General features: G+C 38.9%; 1 protein-coding gene across 1 annotated transcript in view; it reads left to right on the top strand.

Moving 5' to 3' along the window:
- Window positions 1–15,923, top strand: part of SLC2A13 (solute carrier family 2 member 13) — a 378,809-nt gene that overhangs the window by 285,266 nt on the left and 77,620 nt on the right. The window contains exon 7 of the mRNA XM_059402898.1: window positions 12,207–12,332. Coding sequence (XP_059258881.1) covers window positions 12,207–12,332 — 126 coding nt within the window. The remainder of the gene's footprint in view (window positions 1–12,206; window positions 12,333–15,923) is intronic.

Here is a 15,923-nt window from a genome sequence, read left to right as displayed (position 1 = left end):
TTCTGAAAGGGATAACCTGACTTGCTTTTAAACTTTTATTTTCTAATTTCAAAAAGTTTCAGAAGAGGCAATATTTATGATTATGGTTTCTGTGAATGGAAAGATATTTATGAGGTGCTCACTATTAAGAATTTACCATTATATTTTAAAATAGCACAATGCTAATCAAAGAAAGTATCCCTCAGTGTAATGTTCTTAGAGTTGTCACTGTGATCCAATTGTGACATTCATGAGGATCTCTCTACCCACGCTATGCCTTGAAATATCAGCAAGTTCTCAATAAATAAAAGAGGTAGTGCTAGGAGCACTATGCAGAAATCAGCAGCTCCTATCACTTAGGTGTGCCTAGGGAAATGCATAACAGGAGTGTATGTTATAGAACTTTTTAGGGACACATCAGTATTTATACAAATACAGCCACAAAGACATAAAATAGGCTCATATAAAAGTGTTTTCAAATGGCAAAGATGTTAAAGTAACAGATAAAACTGTGTACTTACTCTCAATTTATTACCTGAAAAAATTGCATATAAATGGATATGTTTGTTTATGTAATATACACATTTATTTACCTAAATACACACATGAACATATACAAACATATGCACATACGTTCCATTTTGTATTTGCAGAGTTCAAGTTGAGATTTGTCTCTCAACTTCATGTAGTTATAATAGGAAACTATTAACCAAAGGTTCATGTAGTATAATAGGAAATACTTAGCCCTGTTGGAAGAGACAGGCTTGACAGAGCTCTCTTTACCTCCCCTTTAGAGAGTTTATTGTGAAATTTTCTGAGATAGAATGGGAGAACTAGTCCAAGAATTCATAACAAATTAGACAGTTACAAGAAATTAGAACCTAAAGTGCCAGTAAATGTTAAAAAGCAACAGAAGGAATGGAAGGAAAGAGACCTGCTCTGAGAAATAGGTTAAATTCACCCCCCCTTAATAGTATACCAAAGACCAAGAGCTCATGATTGGTTTTAGTCTGCCAGCCTTACTGCTGTGAATCTTTTGCATCCAATTCAGGAATCCATTGTATTCTTAGCCTCACTTTCTAAGGGGAAGAGATGAGAAATTGGACTACATTCCAGGTATCTGGAGATAAAATTATGGTCCATAATCCATTTGTGTATGGATTTGATCAAAGAGCCATGAATTAATTGTAAGGAAAAGTTCACAGCTTGTTTCAAACCTTGATCCTGTGATCTCATGGACCAACATAGAGGGAGCAAGGTGTAACCTGTGTAACAGAACTGCAGAGAGAACTAGTAAATCTGTTGTCAGTGTAAGTGACATTCATTCTTCACTTTACTTACTCAGCAGATATCTCTTGAATACTTGTCTGTCAGGTAAAATGTTAATCACGAGGAATAAAAGATGTGCAAGACAAATTTCTCTCCCTTGAGAAGGTCACAGTGCAGGAAGAGAGGGAGAACATATCATAGACTTATCATAGACTTTTGTGAGCCTCTGACAGCATAGTGACATACCTAATTTTGCTAGGGTCCAGAATTTTTACAGAGGAGGTGATGCCAAATGTGAGTCTTGAAGGAAAAGTGTGGGAAAATAAAGGTGGAAAGTAATAGTCCAGACAGAGAAAACAATAGGGAAAAGCCTAATAACATGTCCTCCCCCCGACTCCTGCAGTTCATACGGATGGGCTAGAGCCCAAAGCACCTGGGGAGAAAAAGAGCAAGAAAAGATTGCCACAATAAGAGGGGTGGATTGTGCCATAGTAAGGAATTTGATCTTCATCACACAGACAGCGGGACACTACTGCAGGGTGTAAATAGGAGAGAGATCTGATCAGGTGAGATTTAAGGCAGTAGAGATGATGGAGGGGACCTTGTCTGGGGGCAGGAGGACATGTTAGAAGACAGTTGGAAGCACGGGGATGAGAGGTGGTAAAGAAGGGGCACAGAGGAACTACACACACTTTGGGGACAGACTTGAGGGACTTATGGCTATTTAAGTGTGGGCGTTCTGGATCACACTTGGGGTTTTAAGTTGTGAAACACAAAAGAAAAGTAGGTTTGACAGGAAACCCAATGACTGAGGTCTATGGGTGTTGAGTTTGAGGTACTTATGAAACATCCAGAAAATTGGGCAGTTGGAAGTACAGGCCTGGCACTTAGGGAAGGGAAGCAAACTGGAGAAACAGGTCATGGCATGTTGGTGATAGTAAAGGTCACATAAGGGTGATGCTTGCCAGCAAAATATACAGAGTGAAGGAGCACTGCCAAGAACAGAAGCAAAGCAGAAATGATCAAGAGGAGAAGGAGAAGACTAGGAAGCAGCAGTCTGAGGAAAGGAAGAAACCTAAAGGGAGTAGTGTTAAGGGGTAGGGAAGTGCCAGGAACAAGGGAAACATTGTAGGAAAGTGTATGATAGACAATACATTGAGATTAGAAAAGTGCCCAGAGTTAACAATGAGACCACCCCTGGCAACTGCAGAGCAGCTTCCCTGGAGTGGTGAGGCACGACTCACTTCATGAAGTCAGTGCCAGTAGCTCTCCAGATTTTTAAAATAATTTCCAAGCAATTACTTAAACTGTCCCAGAATTTTGTTTTTTTAAATTCTCACAAGTTCCAGGCACCTGGGTGGCTCAGTCATTAAGCGTTTGCCATGGGCTCAGGTCATGATCCTGGGGTCCTGGGATAGAGCCCCTGGGATAGAGCCCCACATTGGGCTCCCTGCTCCTCAGGAAGACTGTTTCTGCCTCTCCCACTCCCCCTGCTTGTGTTCCCATTCTCGCTGTGGCTTTCTGTGTCAAATAAATAAGTAAAATCTTTTTTTTAAAAATTCTCGCAAGTTCCCTACTTACACAGTCCAGATAAGGGAGAGGGGTTACCTGACATCTACACGCTGGCCAAGAAAGAAGGCAGGTGTCCCTGAGTTCTGTTTGTAGTACTCACTGAGAGACCCAGTCCTGCAGAGGGCTACACAAGGCCGGCTGTTGTCCTCACAAACCACCCACTCCCAGCCCCCGAGGGATGGGCTCTGGCTGATTTGGTTCCAAGTCACCTGCTGAAAGCAGCAGGACAGTTAGTGAGGAGGGGGTGGGGGGGGGGGGTTTAGAGTAGCTATCATAGGACATGGAGTGACATTATTGCACAAAGTGGGGTGCGAAATTCATGCGTGAGGAACGAGCGCGTGAACACGGTTCCTCGCAGAGGATGGAAGTGGGCCTGAGCCGGCAGCTCACCCTCCCGGCCGCCTTTGCCACCGCGGATTGTCTGCCAGCTGCCTGCCAGAGAGAGGCATTTTCAGACCAGACACTGTTCCTAATGCTCCATCTCATTGGGTTTAATGACACATACTTAAAAACAAATGGACCATTTTCTAGAGGGCTGAGTTCACACTCCACTTCACAGAACAGAAACTAAAAATGTTCTAAATTAACCCAAATCAATTTTTTAAAGATTTGCTGAGGAGAGAGAAGAGGGCACCTTCGGTTAAGTCCCTGGCACCATGTGAAACATGTAAACAATTGATTAAATGAAAATAGACTGTCCCTTCTCCCCCTTAGACACAAAGCTGCCTCTTATTCTGCTCTTTTTTACTTTAATTGGAAACATTTTCAAGTTTCAGGACCAGTTTTCTAAGTACGTGAACACTCTTTTTCTCCCTTTCTAGAAAGGTCAGAGATTGGAAACTTAAATCTTCCTTCCCTTCAACTAGCAAGAAATGAACCGTTTGGTTCTAATTGTAATGATTACTTAGGCTTTATATTTTCCCCTCTGTTAGTGTCTAGTATGCTCTGCATTCACTTTCCCTAGCAATTTCTAGAAGAGCAACATCATCCCCAAGTGAAAATATCCACAGTCGTAAACAATAGCATGAATTCTAGGTACACATATTTACCACAAATTCTCTCTAAATATCATAATGTCCTGTTGCTAAGAGATTTCACAGGATGAGATTTAAAAGAGGGCCCTCTCTTACTGTGGCTTTCTTTTCTTCAGGCTTCAAGGAACGTAGCCCTTCTAGCTGGTGTTTCTGAAAGTGAGCTATCAAAATTATTAACCAGTTTCATTTGGGTTGTAGACTGAGTGTGTGCAAATTGTCCATGGTAGCCTCTCACAATTTAAAAACCGAGCTCAGATTAAGGAACCCTCTGGCAATCAGATTGACCTTTCTGTTGCATTCAAAAAATGACTCAGATATTCACTTCAACCCACATACCCACCAAAATTACTTTCTGTAAATGGGCAGAACAGGCTAATGAACCTACAGTAATACCTTGGTTTATGGAGCTGCCATGCTTTGATTCATTCCATAAACATATTTTAAGGAACCAGCCTGTAATGGGGTGCCACAGATAACAGTTAATAAACATGGTCTTCTTCCTTGGGATAGGCCTCCCAGGCAGTTTTGCAAGCCAGTCAATAAAGAACACTAGAGTTACGTACACACACAGGAGGAGGGCTATCTCCATCAACTGTACTACATACTGATTTGTCTGAAATTTAAAATATTTTTTATCAATAGGGAGGTATCCTCATTTTGTTTCATTCAGCAGTCCTTTTGTAAAGACCGTTTTAATCCATTTCTTTTATAAATTTAGTTTCTTAAAGTAGAACACACTTATAATTTCTGCCCTTGAAATCAGCATGCAAGAGTAAATATTTGTGAGATGTCACAGCATTGTAATATGTTTTAAACGGTTGAAGCTTGTGAGAATTAAGAGTTAGCATATATGTATTTCTTTTTCTTTCTTCCTTTTTTTCCCCCCCTTCATGTAGAACCTTGCACCTGGGTAGTTGCTTAGAGATCATGTGCTCTTGAAATGGAAAACTTGAAGTCCGGAATTTGGAACTCACCCCAGGTCACAGTGTGAGAGAAGATAAATGGGGCCTAATTTGGCAATTTGCTTTCACACAAAAATGTTTTCATCTGTGCTTAGAATATCCTTATGAGCATTGATCTAGTGCCACTATATTTAAGTTCTCAATCTTTATATGTATAAAACGTGAGATAAATTCATCAGGTCATGTTCAAGAAAGTCTTAACAGTAAATCATGAATAAAGAATAGCCATTTCTAGATGTTACTCATTTTCATGCCATTTGTTAGAGCCACAGCTATGATACATGCTCTCTGTAAAAGGTCAATTAGCAGATTCCCCAGGATATTTAAAGTTTTGTGTTACCTTCTAAATGTCAAGTTGAAGTTAGAAATATTGTTACATTTGGGAGAATTTTGCCATAAGATAGTCTATATGATGGAAAGAATTTCAGTCCAAGTATGTGGTAGGAGGGGGCGCCTGGGTGGCTCAGTGTAGGTTAGGCCTCTGCCTTCAGCTTGGGTCATGATCTCAGGGTCCTGGGATTGAGACCCGCATTGAGCTCTCTGCTCAGCGAAGCACCTGCTTCCCTCTCTCTCTCTGCCTGCCTCTCTGCCTACTTGTAATCTCTGTCTATCAAATAAATAAATAAAAATCTTTTTAAAAATGTGGTAGGAAATTTTATCTAGCTTCTGGAAGCCTGAGTGACTGTTAGTCCAAATGACTCTCTGTGGTGGCAAAGAAATGGAATACTGTTTTCTACTTGGCCTCTTTTTACTGAGTGACCCACATGAACCAGTATGGAGGACAAGTATGGAGTAGCAGGAGGACAGCTTATCAAGTTTTTTCAATAAGGGAAAGGCTTGAGCCTACACATTTTCTATGGTATATTCTAGGAGAGGTTGGAAAGTGTAGAAGAAATAATCAATGGGACAAGGTGTTGGTGCAGGTAAAGACCAGAGGGGTTGAGATTAAAAGCCCTGGTAGAGGGAAGACCTTTTGCAAAGCTTGGAAGAAAAGAGCTGATGATAGACCTGGCTACTGAGATCTTTGTTCGTGTCTGAGTTTAAAGCTGAGAATGTTCCTACCCAGTCCCTTTAGTTTTCACCACAAGCAAGGCAATGCCATCTTCCATGTGCAGGTGGGGGAGATAGGATTGGGTTAGAGAAAAGTTGTGGGTGTTTGGGATATCAGGTGTGGGTTGGGTAAAGGCACTGACCAGGGACAGGTAAACGTGCCCTGATTAGCAGTGAGAATCCAGCTGCAGTTGAATACTGTGAATGTGTACTTTTATCAGTATGCCTGGTTGTGTTAATTCTCCACCAGTACAGAGCAACCTAGATACAGAAAGAAAAGAAGAAAGATGGTTGGAAAGTGTTGAAAATAAAAGTTTGTAGGTGACCTATAGAAGTACCAAAATACAAAGATTTGGAGGGTCTTATGAGAGTTGTTAAGGAGATTTCCCCATGAAAATTTGACAGAGAAGGATGAAACACCATGGAGTGCCTGAAAGATCAAGAAGAAAGGATGTGAAAGATCTCTGAGGTAGAAAAGCAGTTGTCCTAGTGAGTAAGGAACTGAGCTGGAAGGGAAGGAATGAGAAATTTGCATATGGGATCAGAGTATGTGTTCTAGATCAGGGATCAACAAACCTCCTGTAAAGAATTAGATAGTAAGTATTTGTGGCTTTGCAGGACATATGGATCCTGTTAAAACTTCTTGGTTCTGTTGTTGAAGCTTGAGAGCCATCATAGTAAGTAAACAAATGGGCATGGCTGTGTTCCAGTAAAACTTTATTTGCAAAAGCAGATGGTGGTTGGATTTGTCTCAAGGGCTATAGTTTGCTGACCCCTGTCCTAGATTATGACAATTTCCAGGATGTGACAAAGTTAAGTGGAACTGCACAGATTATTAGAAAACAGGGGGCTAGGGTGCTTAGCTAGTGTATTAGTGTAACTATAAGGTCAACTAATCTTTGACAAAGGGGGAAAGAATATCCAATGGAAAAAAGATAAGTCTCTTCAACAAATGGTGTTGGGAAAACTGGACAGCAGCATGCAGAAGAATGAAACTGAACCACTTTCTTACACCACACACAAAAATAGATTCAAAATGGATGAAAGTCCTAAATGTGAGACAGTGAAGCCATCAGAATCCTAGAGGAAAACAGAGGCAATAACTTCTTTAACCTCAGCCATAGCATCTTCTTACTAGACACATTACCACAGGCAAGCGAAACAAAAGCAAAACTGAGCTCTTGGGACTAAATCAAGATAAAAAGCTTCTGCTCAAAGAAGAAAACAATCAAATAAAACTAAAAGGCAGCCTATGGAATGGAAGAACATATTTGCAAACAACATATCAGATAAAGGATTAGTTTCCAAAATCTATAAAGAACTTATCAAACTCAAGCCCAAAAAACAAATAAATCAATTAAGAAATGGGCAAAACACATGAATAGACACTTTTCCAAAGAAGACATCCAGATGGCTAACAGACACGTGAAATGATGCTCAACATCACTCATCATCAGGGAAATATAAATCAAAACCATGATGAGGGACCAGCTTCCACCTGTCAGAATGGCTAAAATTAACAATACAGGAAACAGATATTGGTGAGGATTAGGAGAAAGGGGAACCCTCTTACACTGTTGGTAAGAATGCAGATTTGTATAGCCACTGTGGAAAACAGTATGGAGGTTCCCCAAAAAGTTAAAAATAGGGACGCCTGGGTGGCTCAGTTGGTTAAGCGGCTGCCTTCGGCTCAGGTCATGATCCCAGCGTCCTGGGATCGAGTCCCACATCGGGCTCCTTGCTCAGCAGGGAGCCTGCTTCTCCCTCTGCCTCTGCCTGCCATTCTGTCTGCCTGTGCTCACTCTCTCCCCCCCCCCCTCTCTCTTAAAAATTAAAAAAAAAAAAAAAAAAGTTAAAAATAGGACTACCTTTTGATCCAGTAATTTCACTACTAGGAATTTACCAAAAGAATACAAAAATATGGATTCAAAGGAGTACATGCACCACAATGTTTCATTATCAACAATAGCCAAACTGTGGAAGGAGCCCTAATGTGCATCTACTGATGAATGGATAAACATGTGGAGATGTTGTGTTTGTGTGTGTGTGTATTTGTAAATATACACACACACACACATACATATATGTATATATACACAGATATATACATATATGTATATACATATACATACATACACATACGTACATATATATATTAATGGAATATTACTCAGCCATCAGGAAGAATGAAATATTACCATTCACAATGATGTGGATGGAACTAGAATGTATTATGCTAAGTGAAATAAATCAGAGAAAGACAAATAACCATATGATCTCACTCATGTGGAACTTAAGAAATAAAATAGAGGGGGTGCAGTATGTTAAGCATCCAATTCTTGGTTTCGGCTCAGGTCATGATCTCATGGGTCCTGGGATCGAGCCTTGCTCCATGATCAGTGCGATGTCTTCTTGAGATTCTCTTTCTCCCTCTGCCCTTCCTGTTTGTGCTAAGTAAGTAAGTAAATAAATTATATTTTTAAAGAAAGAAATAAAATTGATGAACATATCGGGGGGGAGGAGGGAAACAAACCATGAGAGACTATTACAAATAGGGAACAAACTAAGGGTTGATGGAGGGAGGTGGGTGAAGTATATAGGCTAGGTGAGTGATGGGTATTAAGGAGGCACTTGTGATAAGCATTCGGTGTTGTACGTAGAGATGAATTACTGAATTCTACTCCTGAAAACAATATTGCATAGTATGTAAACTAAAATTTAAATTTAAAAAAAAGAAGAAAGAGAATCTGAAACACCCCCCCAAATTAGTGTAGTGACTACAAACCATCCATATCTAACAGACATTTCAAGAATACTCCACTACCAATAGAATATACACTCCTTCAGTGTGCAAGGAGCATCCTCCAGGATAGATAATATGCCAGGTCACAGGAAAAGCCTCAATAAATTTTAAATGGTCTGAAATTATACTAAGAATGTGTTTTCCACTAACAATGGAGTGAAATAGGAAATCGCTAACAGAAAAAATTTTGAGAAACTCATGAATATATGAAAATTAAATAACACTTCTCAATCCAGGGGGGTCAAAGGAGTCACAAGGAAAATTAGAAAATCCTTTGAGATGAATGAAAATGAAGTCCAAACCTTCCAAATATGGTATGGAAGTATAGCAGTGTTCAGAGGGAAATTCATAGCTATAACTTCCTACAGCAAAAAGGCAGAAAGATATCAAATCAAAAAGCTAATCTTCCACCTTAACACAGTAGACATGTAAGAGAAAGAAGGAGCAGTAATCAAAAGGGTCTGAAATGGGCTAAGGAGATGGAATGGGATGAAAGCCCAGATAGAGAACAACAACAATTTCTCGTAACTGGCGCAGAGGAAAGTGTGATTGTTTCTGTGTTTGCAATAAGAGTATAAGAAGAGTATATATACCACTTCCGTCTGTTTTCTATGTGAAGGTGGACTTGAGGTGAAGCTGGATATGAAGTGACTAAAAGGACAAGGCATTGGAGATTTGAAGAACAGTCCCTGTATAATGTGGTTGGAAAAGTCCATGTATGGAGTTGACTAGAGAAAATTATTAGTAATGTCAGCCCATTGGGAATCCTTTGGAGGCTGGTAGAAGGGTATTAGAGAGAACTACTTATCTGCCCTGTTGTGTGATTCCCTCAGCTGCATTTGGGTCTGTGGGGGAGGCATAGAAAAGGCAAGTGTTTACACTCACATATGGCTAGGATTTTTGCAAATCGGGTGAGATGAAAGATAAATGGGCAAGGAAATTTAGGTTGTTGAAATGCTAGTCCGTGGTCCATAAACTAGATAAGGATGGAACTAAACAAAGTAAAAAGCTAATGAATAGGGAGCAAGTAGAGGAGTCAAGGAACCAGAGTCACCAGGAGATCTAACAGATAGCTCCATGAGGGCGGGGAGTTTGTCCTGTTTACTGAAGTGGCCCAACCCCAGAATAGTGCCTAGCACACAGTAAGTGGAAAATACTTGAACTGAATGAATCACCAGGAACGATCTAGAGGTGGGATCATTTATAATCAAGCCGAAGAACACGGAAGGATGTGGTCAGAGTGAAATGAATGAATGAGTGATGGAGGAGGGAACCATTATCACCATTATCAAAGACACCTCATGATGTTTGATGTGCACATGTGGTAGGTTCTTGGTAACTGTTGGCCTTCATCATTGCCTTTTCTTGGCCTGTTATAGGAATTACTTATTTTTAAAGAAATAGAGTCATTTCTCTACAGTTGGATGAGTTGACCTTTTCCAAATAAGTATCTTTTAAAGCCACCGGAAACATCAGGACTGTTAGATTCTGTCTCACGTGGGTGGAAGAAACCAACAGAGTACTTATAGGAATTCCCTTCCCTTCCAAGTTAGCCCTGTCTAGTTGTGAAAGCCAGAAGCCCTCAGTACTTCCAACGCTTCCTGTCCTGTTATTTTGCTTATCAAGGGTGTGGACCTTTTTATGTTTACAATGCTGTATCACCTCTCTGAAGTATGTGGACCTTTCAGTAGGAGGTCGAAGGCCTCTCTTTTGCCTTCAGTATAGGCATACCTCATTTCGCTGTGATTCGCTTTACTGCATTTCACAGAATATTGTGTTTTTTTACGAATTGGAGTTTTGCAGCAGCGGCACATCAAGCAAGGCTGTCAGCACTATTTTTCCAGTAGCATTTGCTCACTTTGTATCTGTCATGTTTTAGTAAATCTCACAAGATTTCAAACTTTTCATTACTGTTTGTTAGGGTGATCTGTGATCAGTGATTATGACTTGGTGAGCGTCCAGGTGATGGTAGCATTTTTTAGCAATCAAGTATTTTTAAATTAAGATATGTACATTGGGTTTTTTTTTTTTAATATAATGCTGTTGCACCCGCAGTAGACTACAATATAGTGTAAACATGACTTTTATATGCATCAGGAAACCAAAAACATTTATTGTGATACTTGCTTCATTGCAGCGGTCTGGAACTGAATACGCAGTATCTCCAAGCTATGCCTCAAGGGGTCTGAAGTCTCATTTAAAATTAAGGATGGCTGTTTGCAGAGAGAAAGTTTACAGAAGGAGGCTGAAATGATCGTCTTGTGTTTGAACAATGCCAGTGTTTTCCCATTTAGCTAAATTAATCAAAGAAGTATTCTGCTTTTGAGGATTCACCTCTTTTTTGGATGCCTGGCCGTAGTACTTACCCTGTTTCTCGCCCACGCCCCGTTGTGTAATTACTTGTACACAGTCAATAATAGGTCAGTGCTGACTGATCCTTACTTTTTGAATACACAGTCCTCTGAAATGCCCTGCCCTCTACCTCTTTGCCTGGTAAATTTCTTTTATGATTTGTGTCAAATATCTCCTCCCAAACCATCCCCAGCTCTTATAGGCAAATGAACAGGCCTCTGTCCTTAGAGTGGTTCACACTAATTTCTATTACATTGCCATTATTTATTTGTATATCTGTTTCTGTCCTTGCCTTTTATCTACCCAAGAGCAGGGAATTTTTCTGTTCATCTTAGTGTCTGCAGTGCCCTGTGTGTGTCCCTGCCGTGTTTGAGGTACTCCAGAATTGTCTGGCAAATGAGTTTGACAGCAAGAAAACACATTTACAAGTACTTTGTAGACTTTAGTTGGAAAACCCTGCCCTCTAAAGGATTTCGCCTCTTTAGCGTTTTCAGCAGTTAGAACACTGCTGTTATCTGAGCAACGATTAATTGATTATGACTCTATGATCCAGCCAGTAGATATAATTAACTTAGAGAAAAGTTAGCCTTTTTTCCTATGCCAACTTATTTAAACTAAACATAGCATATAGTTGATACTCAGTGTAGATTTAATAATACAGATGTCCTACCAAGATGTTAATAGTGACCATTATTGGAGTGGTGGTATTTTTGTTTTTAACTTTTTTATTCAGGTGTAATATTTTTCTTTGAAATTTTCTATTTCAGAATATGTATTGTATATTTTCCAGTTTTAAAAGCTACGGTGCATGATGAAGACAGTTAAGAAAAATAAATGCTATGATACAATTTGGAACCACTCTGCTGGGTCACAGTAGGCCAGTCCATGCTTTGATAACAAAGCTCAGTGGCTTAGAAAAGCAAATGTTGATTTGCTGAGGGGCGGCTTGGGGTCTTTTACACCCAGTGTCTTAGATCCAAGCCTCCCTCCATCTCAGAGCAGTTTCTGCTGTTGCTGTAGCCAGGGGAGGGACGGGTAGGGGAGACTTGCCAGCTCCCAGCAGGCTCAGCATAGCCTTTGCTATGGCTAATATGAGTGCCATGACCCCAAGCTCCCTGCAAAGCACTGTGGAAAATGTGGAATACCAGTTGTCTCTAACATGATGTAACTCTTCTTATTTTACAGTTACTGTAACGAATGTATGTTGGATCCAGATTGTGGTTTCTGCTACAAGATGAACAAATCAACTGTCATTGACTCCTCCTGTGTTCCAGTTAATAAGGCATCTACAAATGAGGCAGCCTGGGGCAGGTATGTCACCTCTTATACACCATAAGAACACAAAATAGAATTTCAGAACGAGATCTTGTTTTATTATTGATTATATTCCCTATGCTATACCTTTCATCTGTGTGATTTTATAACTGAAGTTTATACCTTTTAATCCTATTCACATATTTCCTTCAGCCATCGGCCAACCTCCCCTCAGGGAACCACCAGTTTGTTCTCTGTATTTAAGAATCGGTTTTTTGTTAGTTTGTTCATTTGTTGGTTTTTAGATTCTGCATTTGTGAAATCATATGGTATTTGTCTTTCTCTGACTGAGATCACTTAGTGTAATACCGATGTGGTCCATCCATGTTGTCACAAATGGCAAGATCTCATTTTTTTATGTCTGAGGAGTATATCATTGTCGCGTGTATGCCCTGTCTTCATCCAATCAACTATTTTGGACACTGAGGCTGCTTCCATATCTTGACTATTGTAAATAATGCTGCTATAAACATATGGGTGCATATATCTATCTTTTCAAATTAGTGTTTTTGTTTTCTTTGGGTGCTTATCTTGTAGAGGAATAACTGGATCAACTATTTTAGTTTTTTGAGGAAACTCCATGTTTTTCATAGTGGGCTGCACCAATTTCCGTTCCTGCAAACAGGGCACGATGGTTCCTTTTTCTCCACGTCTTCATCAGTACTTGCTATATCTTGTTTTTTTCATACTAGCCATCTCACAGGTGTGAGATACTATCTCATTGTGGGTTGGATTAGCATTTCCCTGAAGATTATTGATATTGAGCATCTTTTCATGTCTGTCGGCCATCTGGATGTCTTTTTGGAAAAAATGTCTGTGTAGGTGCTTGTCCCATTTTTGTTTTTAACTTCAGATTGGTTTTTGGTGTTGAGTTGTGTAAGTTCTTTATGTGTCATGGATGTTAACCCTTTATCAGGTGTATCATTTGCAGATGTCTGCCCCCTTTCACTAGATTGCCTTTTTGCTTCGTGGATGGTTTCCTTTGCTATGGAAAAGCTTTTATCCCAAGGACGCAAGCATAGTTCAGTGCTCTAAACCATTCATTGTGATACATCACATTAACTAGAGGAAGGATAGAAACCATATGATTATTTCAATAGATGCAGGAAAAAAATTGACAAAGTGCATTTGTTCATGATAAAAACTTTAGACAAAGTGGGTTTAAAGGGAACATACCTCAAACTAAATAAAGTCTACATATGAAAAACCCAGAGATAACATCATACTCAGTGTTGAAAACTGAAAGCTTTTCGTCTAAGATCAGGAGCAAGACAAGGATGTTCACTCTCACTACTTTTATTCAACACCGAACTAGAAATCCTAATTGCAGCAGTCAGACAAGAAAAAGAAATAAAAGACATCCAAATTGGTGAGGAAGAAAACTGCCATCATTTGTAGGTGTCATGATACTATATAGAAACCCTAAACTCTCCACCAAAAAAAACTACTAAAACTGATGAATGAATTCAGTGAAGTTGCATCATACAAAATTAATATACTGAAATCTATTGCTTTTTTATACACTAATAACAAAGTAGCAGAAAGAAAGGAAAACAGTTCTATTTACAGTTGCCTCAAAAAAATTAAAAACCTTAAAATAAATTTTAAACAAGGAGATGAAAGACCTGTACTCTGAAAACTGAGAAAAGATGATATAGACAAAAAGGAAGTTACGTTATGCTTACAGATCGAAAGAATTAATGTCTTTAAACAGTCCATACTATCCAAAGCAATCTACAGATTCAATGCAATCTCTATTAAAATACCAGTTGCATTTTTCACAGAACTAGACAAATAATCCTAAAATTTATGTGGAATCACAGAAGACTTCTAAGAGTCAAAGCAATCTTGAGAAAAATGAGCATAGCTGGAGTTATCACAATCCCAGGTTGGAAGGTATAATTACAAAGCTGTAGTAATCAAAACAGTGTGGCACAAAAATAGACACATAGATCAATGGAACATAATAGAGTCCAGAAATAGCCCCATGTTTTTATGGTTGATTAATGTATGACAACGGAGGCAAGAATGTACTGTGGGGAAAGGAGTCTCTTCAATGAGTGGTGTTGGGAAAACTGGACAGCTACATGGAAAAGAATGTAACTGGACCACTTTCATACGCCACACACAAAAAATAAACTCCAAATGGATTAAAGACCTAAATATGAGACCTGAAGCCATAAAATAACTAGAAGAAACCATAGACCATAATCTGACATCAGCCTTAGCAATATTTATGGATATGTCTTCTCAAGCAAGGGGAACAAAAGCAAAAATAAACTATTGGGACCTACACCAAAATAATAAGCTTTTGCAAAGCCAAAGAGTAAGTTTTATTTTTAAACTTACAGAGTGAGTGCATTTATAATCAATGGCTGCAATTCTTTTAAACTGCTTTTCACAGCTATATTACTTTGCAGCATGACCTGATAAAGGCAGCACAAAACATTGCAAAACATTGTATGTTTCACAAACTTAAGGAAGAAAGCTTTCAAGCCTAGTCTTTAGGAAATTCAGATCCAGACCCAATCCTGTCCTAGAGTATAGAAGGTTAGCTCTTGAGAAAGAGGTTCCTACATATTTCCAAAGCAGTTCTCCCATTGCCTATTAACTGGTAATGTTCAAACTCAGAAACTTAAGTAAAAGGAAATTTTCAAGTCAAAATAAATTAATACCACTTTAAATTCTTTCATGCAACTATTGTTTTCTTTGAGTACATTCCGAGAGTTTAGTACAATTAAGCAAAGTAATGATTAAATTTGGTGATCATTGAGATGTAACCAGTCTAGGAAGCAATAAACTTTTATCTTTCTGACAGATTACATTGGTTTGTTAGTAGGCACATAAATGAAATACTGTATAGAATAAATATTCCCCACATTTATGAACTCCTACTCATATCCATGGACACAGGAAATATGTAAATATTATTTGATATACCATTAAACTCTTATGTATTCTAAATTCCCATGAAAGGAATAATATTCTCTCATTCTGTCTGCCTCATAGAACTGATGAAGGCAATGAAATCTGTTAATTACTTGTATCTCCTAGAAGCTGTAATGTATAACATTATTAATCATTATGCTATTGTCACTAACCATTTTATTAGGGAATTACTGCAAAGAACTAGAAATAAATTATGGGGTCTTTGACCGAAAATCCAAACAACATTTTAAATATACAATTACAGGGGCACCTGGGTAGCTCAGTGCCTTTGGCTCAGGTCATGATCCTGGTCCTGGGATCGAGCCCCACATCAGGCTCTCTGCTCGGCAGGGAGTCTGCTTCCTCCTCTCTCTCTGCCTGCCTCTCTGCCTACTTGTGATCTCTGTCAAATAAGTAAATAAAATCTTAAAAATAAATAAATAAACAAATATACAATTTCAAAGAAATACATAAAAAGCGCAGTTACTACTTAAAATGAAAATTTGAAAGAGCTTCTTTTAAAAACAACCAGTGTATAATTTTCATCAGCAAAGCTTCATTAATGAGTTAATTGATTAAATATTTCTGAATGTAATGCTTTACAGTTTTAATGCTTATGGTTCTTTTTTTCAGTAGATAAAAACTGAAAGTTTACTTGTC

Source organism: Mustela nigripes, chromosome 6 (assembly GCF_022355385.1).
Source record: "Mustela nigripes isolate SB6536 chromosome 6, MUSNIG.SB6536, whole genome shotgun sequence".
Classification (NCBI taxonomy): Eukaryota; Metazoa; Chordata; class Mammalia; order Carnivora; family Mustelidae; genus Mustela; species Mustela nigripes.
This window is presented reverse-complemented; position numbering and strand designations above follow the sequence as displayed.